Raw genomic sequence first — 8,624 nt, forward strand, 5'->3', positions numbered from 1 at the left:
AAGACAGCTACAGTGTACTTATTTATAATAATAAATAAATCTTTGGGCTGGAGGGAGCAGGGACTGAGGGAGTGGGGCAGGCCAGAGCAAGTGGGGTTGAGCAGAGAGAGCAGAGGTCCTAAAAAAAAAAAAAAAAGTTAATCCCAACAACCAGATGAAGGCTCACAACTATCTGTACAGCTACAGTGTGTACTCATATGCATAAAATAATAAATAAATCTTTTAAAAAACAAAAAGGCTACAGGGGGCTCACAGAGACTGATGGGTCTGAGCTAGATCCTCTGCATATATGTTATGGCTGTGTGGCATGCTGGCCTCGTGGGATTCCTAACAGTGGGGGAGTGGGGCTCTCTCACTCTTTTGCCTGCTTTTAGGACCCTTTTTCTCCTATTGAGTTATCTCATCTTGCTTTGATATGAGGGTATATGCCTAGACTTATTGTAACTTATTATGCTATGTTCAGTTGATATCCCCAGGAGGCTTGTGCTTTGTTTTGGTTTTTGTTTGTTTGTTTGTTTGTTTTTATGCTTTTTATATGAGGCTTGAATGCACTCACTCATTTTATTTATTTTATGTATGTTAATACACTGTCACACACCAAAAGAGGTCATTGGATCCCAATATAGATGGTTGTGAGTCATCCTGTGGCTGCCAGAATTGAACTCAGGACCTCTGGAAGAGCAGTCAGTGCTCTCTTAACCACTGAGCCATTTCTCCAACCTGCACTTTTTTTTTAAGTGAAATGGAACAGAAGTGGATCTGGGGGAGATGAGAGATGGAAGGAGTGTGCTGGGAAGAGAAAGGGGAGAAGAAACTGTGGTTGGAATGTAATGTATGAGAGAAAAATTTAAAGAAGTACTCTGTACTCAAATAGCAAGGCTGAAAGATGATCCTACCACAGTGTGATCACTTGCTAAAAGCCCAAACTGTTGAAACTGTTGTATTTGGAATTACCTCAATACAAATTTTGGAGAAGACACAAATATTTAAGCCACAGAATCAGCAACAAGAAACCAGGACCTACCATCAACATTTTTTTTTTTTTTTTAGAATCTCCTTAGTTAAATATACAAGGTCATTACTTACAAGTTATAGTTTTTCTAGCAACTGTAGAACACAATGTGTCTAAACTTTATGGGACTGTATATTAAGATTTTCTTTTTCCCAGTGTCCAGTGGAGAAAAAGTATGTCTCATGCAATAACCTTAATATTTATATTCCTACCAACAGTGTTCGAAATGAAACATAAATTCTCTAACACAATAGAAGCTGTCTTTGCTGAGCCCCTCACTTCCAACTGCCCTCACAAAAATTTCTCTGAGCATCCATATTTCAGATTCTTTAAGAATATTCAAGTCTTTTCTATTTTGTGCTTCAAAATTATTCTTCTATCTAAACATTATTCAATTCTAATGCTTCTAATATAGTTTATGTTAGCACCACACATCTGATAGCAGAATTTTCTACATTGGTTTCTGGAGCTACTATAACAAATTAACAGAATCTTAGTAGCTTGAAACAATGTAAATGTCCTCTCATGTGGTTCTGGAGTTCAAAGGCACAGCGTAGCAGCTTTTGCTCCAGTGGGGGTCCCTAGGGGCTCTACGCTCTGGGCCTCTTCAGCTTCTGGTAACATGACAACTGGCTCCATCCCTCGTCTCTACCTTCATGGCCACATTATCTTCTTCTAGTACTTCTTTCTATTATTTTCTCTCCTCAGTCTATCCCTTTGTGAGGACACCTGACATTCTATTTAGGGCCTATAGGGTAAGCCAAGGTGATCTCATCCTGACATCTTTAGCTTAATTTAATAAACTTTTCCACAACTTTTACAAGTTCTGTGGATTAGGACTTGGGTGTATTTTTTGGAAGGCACCATTTACCCACCACATAATGAGATACAATAACTGCTGTTAAAATAGATAGGCTAAAATACTACCCTGTGTTAAAGAGATGGATAAGTATAATTTGAATTCATTCTTTTTTCAATAACCTTAACTTGGTTTTTCTTATATAAGCCAAACTACAGATATGTTGAAACAAAACAAGAAACTTTTACTTTCATAGCACTTAACATGCTTACTTTTAATAAGAGAAATTGGATATTAGTAATAATAACCAAATAAATAAGAAAAGTCTATATGATGGTTATTGCATAAGAAAAGAGCACAGAGATCAGTACTATGTCTTAACTCAGTTCACTTTGATATCCCTAAATAGCATTTCAGTTCCCATGTGGTCAGGAAGAAAATATATTTGATTGAGAATAAATTTCCTAAAAAGATACCTTCTTATTCTTCCCTAATCTCCATCAGTTCTCTTCCAGGCTTTAGTCATTGTCTTAATTCAGAGAGTTCAGATACGCCTGTCTTTCCTGTCTGGCTAATGAGGAACTGTGTAATTAGTGAGTCCAGACATTGGCTTCAATCTCAGACTTCAGGGATATGGACCCAGCATCCCCTGGGTGCCAAACACAGCCTATAGATACATGAGCATAGGTGACCTTCTGATTGGTTCTGCTAGAGAGTTCCCTAACTAACATTCTTAAAATAACAGCATTCGGAATATCACAAAGAAATAAATACTCAGGATAGCAAGGAGAGGTGGCAGCTCGCTTGATCTGAGGTCATGTGACGAAGACTCATTGACATGGGTGCCTGTATGAAATATTGGCCTCTTCAGCTGTTTTTCTTAGTGTTTTGCCCTGCAGAATGACTCCACTCTAGGGCTTACTCCAGGATTATCTGAACCAGGAGAACAAGCTTAGTGTTGTAACATTTCATGGGTTTCTAGGGCATTCTAAACCCAGCACTTGTTGGCAGTAGGAAAAGAACTTCTCCCAGAGCCATGCTCTTGTGACAAGGCTCGCTCTCTCCCTCTCTCTCTCCCTCTTTCTCTCTCTCCCTGTCTCTCTCTGTCTCTCCCCTCCCCCTCCTCTCTCTCCCCCTCCTCTTTCCTTTCTTCTGTCTCCCTTTTCCCCTCCCCTCTTCTCCCTCTCTTCCTCTCCCTCTCTCCCTCTCTCTCTCCCCTCCTCTTCTCTCCCTCCCTCCCTCCCTCCCTCCTTCCCCAGAAGACTTTGAGTATAGTGCCTTGACTTTGATAGGAGAGCCAGAGTGTGAAGAAGTTTCCTCCTCCAGCCGACTCCAGAAGAATGGTAATATATGCCAGGTAGCTGATGCGCCTTGTAATTTTTCTTTCTAAGAGATAATAACTGAATTTTAATTTTGCTAACCATCCTTTCCTCCATCCCAGATCCATCGCAACAGTACCAGATACTGAATCTCCTGCTCTGTCCATCCTACCTCCCACAGCCAGAGATGGAAACATGCCACTCCTTGGCTGGCCCTCTCCTTCTCTGAGTGAGCCCCTGTGGTCTGTTTCTAAACATGTCATAGTTCCAAATGCGTTAGACAGCGTCTCAGAAAGGTCTCCCTCCCCTCACTGCATGACATATCGAAGAGACATCTTAAAGCTTTTGCATAAGTCCCTCCATACTTTAGGACTCCAAAACCGTGCAGAAAACCTCCCTCTAGAACTCAGCAAGGATATCAGGAACTATTAGCTGCCTCTCCCCTGCTTGCATAGAACTCCTGTTAGTAAGGTCTTCTGTGATTAAAACCACCCACCGTGGATATATGAACCAGAGACAGTGTGAACCATATGGATGAGCACAGAAAGTGGGGGGAGATATCTTCATCCCAAATAAGTCCTACATTTTGCTCTCAGCTACAAAGATGCCCTAAGTTAGGTCGTCCAGGCTGACCTTCCAAACCGATACTTCACCCACCTTCTTATTCCAAATCCATCTCCAAACAACCAATGGGCGACAGATTGTCGAGGGCCCTTCTGAAATCCTCTTTTCCTAATTTTTACTCTTAATTGTTTCTTACAGAACACCAGCCTTTAGCTCTCACCCATCTTTGTATAAATCTGGCGTGAGGCTTAAGTGTCAGTATAAAATTAGGCCAAAGTCTTTCACTCAAAATAGTGAGTGGAAGCTGAGATGTTCTGCCTGCTTAGAATTTGTTATCTAGAATTTAGGAGAATCTAAAATGTACATGGTCATTATAAAATCCCTAGAATGTGAACTGGGCTGGTTCATCCCTCGGTAGGCAACCTGGAGGCTCCCTAACAGCCACCACAAGGAGAACTCAGTGGTTCCTTTGGGGATGTTTTCTCATAATACTCTGACTGGGCATTCATTTTTTTTAAACCTTATTAGTCTTTTGCTTATATATTATGGTTTTCTGGTTGTGTGTTTTTAAGTGTTTTGTACAAGTATGTGTGTGTGTGTGTGTGTGTGTGTGTGTGCCTCTGTGTTTCTATGGGTTTGTGTATGTGAGTATGTGTCTGGATTTTTATGGATTTGTTTGAGAGAACCTGTGTGTGTGTGTGTGTGTGTGTGTGTGTGTGTGTGTGTGTGTGTGTGCAGGTTTGTTTGAGTGTATGTGTGTCTGCATTTTTATGGGTTTGTTTGAGAGAGAGTGCACATTTTTATGAGTTTGTGTGTATGTATGTGTGCACACATGTATGTGCTTCTTATGCTTTTTCTTTGTTTTTGTTTTTCTCTGTTGTTTGCTTTGTTTTATTCTGGTTTGATTGTTTATTTACCTGCCTGTTTTCTAGAGAGAGTGAGAAAGAAGGCATGGAGTTTGACAGGCAAGGAGGATCTGGGAGGAGATGCAGGAGGAAACACCTTGGTCAGAATACATTGTAGCTGAGCAGTGGAGGCGTATGCCTTTAATCCCAGCACTTGGGAGGCAGAGGCAGGCGGATTTCTGAGTTCAAGACCAGCCTGCTCTACAGAGTGAGTTGCAGGACAGCCAGGGCTATACAGAATACATTGTATGGTAAAATTTATTTTAAAATTTAAAAATCCCTAGAATCAAGGTTCTGTGGGACTGGCTACTTCAGTAAAGTGTTTTCTGGGTGAACATGGGGGCCCATGGTTGATCCAAGCACCCATTTAAAAATCCCAGGCATGCCATAAAAGTAGTAGGTGGGGACAGGAGATACCCAGTCTTACTTGCCAGCCATTCTGGATGAATCAGAGACTTCAGGGTCCAAAGAGGAGAAACCCTGCCTCAAAAAATAGAGAGCACTTGAGGAAGACATCCCTCAGTGACCTCTGGCCTTCACATGCAGTGACCTCTGGCCTTCACATGCAGTGACCTCTGGCCTTCACATGTGTACTCACATATTTACATAAGCACACACACACACATACATATGCACATAGACATAGTTACAATAAAACAAAATAACTCTGGGATCAATTTGAGATGACCTTTAAGATGATGAGGAGGAGCTGGACAGTGATGGCGCATGCCTTTAATCCCAGCACTTGGGAGGAAGAGGCAGGTAGATTTCTGAGTTCAAGACCAGCCTGGTCTACAGAGTGAGTTCCAGGACAGCCAGGGGTACACAGAGAAACCCTATCTCAAAAAGACCAAAAAAAAAAAATGGTGAGGAGGGTTGGATCCTTTCTTTGTGATGCTTCTAAAAATGATATGATGTAAAACAATGTGTTCCTTCATCCATACAAACATGAGTGCTATAAGAAAAACTACTCCAGAAATCTACATTATTCTTGAGTGAGGCTTCATGTTCCCCAAAGACCTTGTGTCTGGTTCTCCTTGTGACTAAAAGGAAAATAGTTCATCATCAGGGATGCTCTACCCACAAGTAATTTTAAAATATCCAAATCCTTGAAAACAATAGAACAAATATATCCCCTCACATTGCTTATGTAAACCTTCCATACAACATTTGCTTTCAACAATGTTCCTAAACTTATTCATTCAGGGTCATCAGAAGTTGTGACTACGAATGTCCAAGCTTTGGTGTCTCTGGATCCAGCTGAAGTTACATGCACACATCCCTCTACTTGGCCACACTCACAGGTAACCTTGGCTGGGATTTAAGGTGCTCTTTAGCACTGGCTGATGGATCTGCTCTTGGGAGCAGAATTTAAGCTGTATTTTCAGAAGATATAACAAGATATGTGTTGATACTGAAAGGCATATATTAGTTTAGATCACTAGAATATAAAAGGACATTGAAATGGATGACAATATGAGCCAAGCCACAAGAGAAAAGTTTCCTGTTATGTAAAGGAAAACCTGAATCTAGGCACTTGCCTGTAAGTCCAGCATTAATGCAGGGGAATCAGCAGGTCAACGTTACCTTCGGCTGAATAATGAGGCAGAGCCTGCCTGGGAACTCTCAGAACTTCTCTGAAAGGAGGAAGGGAGGAAGGAAGGAAGGAAGGAAGGAAGGAAGGAAGGAAGGAAGGAAGGAAGACAGAGGGAGGGGGACGCGAGAGGAGGGGAAGGGAAGAGAGAGGAGGAAAGGGAGGGGAGGGGAGGGAAGGGAAAAGCAAAACAAATCTGTCCTTTGTGCAGTCCATCCAGAGCAGCAACGAATGTCTGTCTGTCCACCCGCCTTTCAAAATCCCGTATCAGAAAGGTGTGGCTTAATTCTCTTTCTTCTCTTCTTTTTCTTTCCGATGCTGGCCAAGGACTAAGCAATCTTTAACATTGGGGGTTTCCATCTTCTCTAAAACTTTCCTCCCGGCTGTGTGGCTGCTTGTCCACAAAGTGGCTAACCTCCATACCTAACTCAAACAGCATGGTTGCCATCCTCCATCTCCCTCCTCCAGGGAGCTGCAGACATACACAGCTTGCTGACATAGGGTTTTTCCTTTTCAATTCTAATAAAATTTCCCTCAAGCTTCAAAAAATGGAATAGAAGAGAGACAGAAATGACTGAAAATTAAGATAGGGTGAGAGAGGGAAATTCCAGAATATTATGGTAGGAAAATCGATCTTTACTCATGGGCAACACAACTAAAATACTAGACGAGTAATTAGAAAAACAAGGATGGAATATTTTTCCTGGCTTCACCACTCAGTGTCACATTTCCCATGGGTACAATAAAAATAACTCTCCAGGCCTCAAAAACTTCCTAGAATTGTTGTGAGAACAAACAAGAGTAAGGAAGTCCTATAGATACAGTTTTTAAAATGTTAACAAAATTTCATGTGCGGGTAAGTAAGAATGAGTGGCTTCCGGTGAGCGGGGAAGGGGGAGAGTGGGGGAGTTTGGAGCAGCCACTGTCCTGTGTGCTGCAGTGTTCTTTAGATGCGATGAGAATGAGGGTGCTCTGAGCTACACTAGAGCACATAATGAAGACTACAGTGTACACGTGACCCCGCGGTCTTACACGTCTGGTAAACCCTGCGGAGCAGAAATGGAATTCTCTGAGCCATGAGCAAAGAGTGCTGAGACTCATCCCCAGGTGTGTGCGGAAAGCAGCCTGACATGGCATTGCTCGAGTTCAGACAAGGCAGGGGGAAGTGTTGGAGCAGACAAGGTAAATGCCCTAGATGACAGGGCAAAAAGCATGGGAAACCTCACCCCACTTTCCACTTTATTCCAAGGAAATAGCCGCAAATGGCCTGGAGCAACCACAGCGTTGTCACGGAGTTTGTTCTCACCGGGCTCTCTGACGACCCCCTGATCCAGGCTCTCCTTTTCGCGCTGTTCCTGGGCATTTACGTCCTCACCATGACAGGGAACCTGATGATGCTGCTGGTGATCACGGCTGACTCCCACCTCCACACGCCCATGTACTTCTTCTTAAGCAACCTGTCCTTCCTGGATCTCTGCTTCTCATCCGTCACGGTACCGAAGCTGCTGAAGGACCTCCTGTCTGTGAAGAAAACCATCTCTGTGGAGGGCTGCCTGGCTCAGGTCTTCTTCGTGTTCTTTTCTTCTGGCACTGAAGCCTGCCTGCTCTCCGTCATGGCTTATGACCGCTATGCTGCCGTCTGCCATCCACTGCTCTACGGCCAGGTGATGAGAAATGAGTTGTGTGTAAGGCTTGTCTTAGTCTCATGGGGCGTGGCCTCTCTCAACGCAACCATCATAGTGCTCTTGGCTGTCAACCTGGACTTCTGTGAGGCTCAAACCATTCACCACTACACCTGTGAGCTGCCTGCCCTCTTCCCCCTGTCCTGTTCCGATATCTCCATCACCATTGATGTCCTGCTTTGCTCCAGCTTATTGCACGGGCTAGGGACCTTTATCCCTATCTTCTTCTCCTACGTCCGTATTGTATCTGCCATCTTGAACATCAGCTCCACCACGGGGAGGAGCAAAGCCTTCTCCACCTGCTCTTCCCACCTGGCTGCAGTGACCTTGTTCTTTGGGTCTGGATTTCTTTGCTATCTCATGCCCCCTTCTGGATCTTCCCTGGACTTGCTCTTGTCTTTGCAGTACAGCGCAGTCACGCCCATGCTGAACCCCCTCATCTACAGCCTGAAGAACAAGGAGGTGAAAGCCGCGGTGAAGAGGACCCTGAGAAAGTATTTGCTTTAGGTAGTAAACTGTAAAATTGTCTAATTATATTCTTTTATCATATATCGTTGAATCACAGTGTCAAGCATGGGGGGGGGGGCGTCTTTGAGGCTTGCCTGAACATCTAATCTCATCATCCCAACGTATAGTGGGCTTTTCTTGATTTTGGGCTTTTATTTGGAAAGTCTATACTTTGTTGGCTGGAAAAGAACATGAAGATAGTTTTCCACAGAGTAGAATAATATGACAGCACAATAACAAAG

General features: G+C 43.2%; 1 protein-coding gene across 7 annotated transcripts in view; it reads left to right on the forward strand.

The window, feature by feature from the left end:
- Positions 1-8,424, forward strand: part of LOC116079014 (olfactory receptor 8S1-like) — a 44,908-nt gene extending 36,484 nt beyond the window's left edge. For 6 of the 7 annotated variants that reach the window (XM_031354612.1, XM_031354575.1, XM_031354557.1 and 3 more), the window contains 2 exons: positions 5,806-5,903; positions 7,443-8,424. In XM_031354612.1, coding sequence (XP_031210472.1) covers positions 7,456-8,382 — 927 coding nt within the window. In that variant the 5' untranslated portion in view covers positions 5,806-5,903; positions 7,443-7,455 and the 3' untranslated portion in view covers positions 8,383-8,424. The remainder of the gene's footprint in view (positions 1-5,805; positions 5,904-7,442) is intronic. The other variant, XM_031354565.1, reaches the window with a different exon arrangement.
- The last annotated feature ends 200 nt before the right edge of the window (positions 8,425-8,624 follow it).

Source organism: Mastomys coucha, unplaced genomic scaffold (genome assembly GCF_008632895.1).
Source record: "Mastomys coucha isolate ucsf_1 unplaced genomic scaffold, UCSF_Mcou_1 pScaffold11, whole genome shotgun sequence".
NCBI classification, from domain to species: Eukaryota; Metazoa; Chordata; class Mammalia; order Rodentia; family Muridae; genus Mastomys; species Mastomys coucha.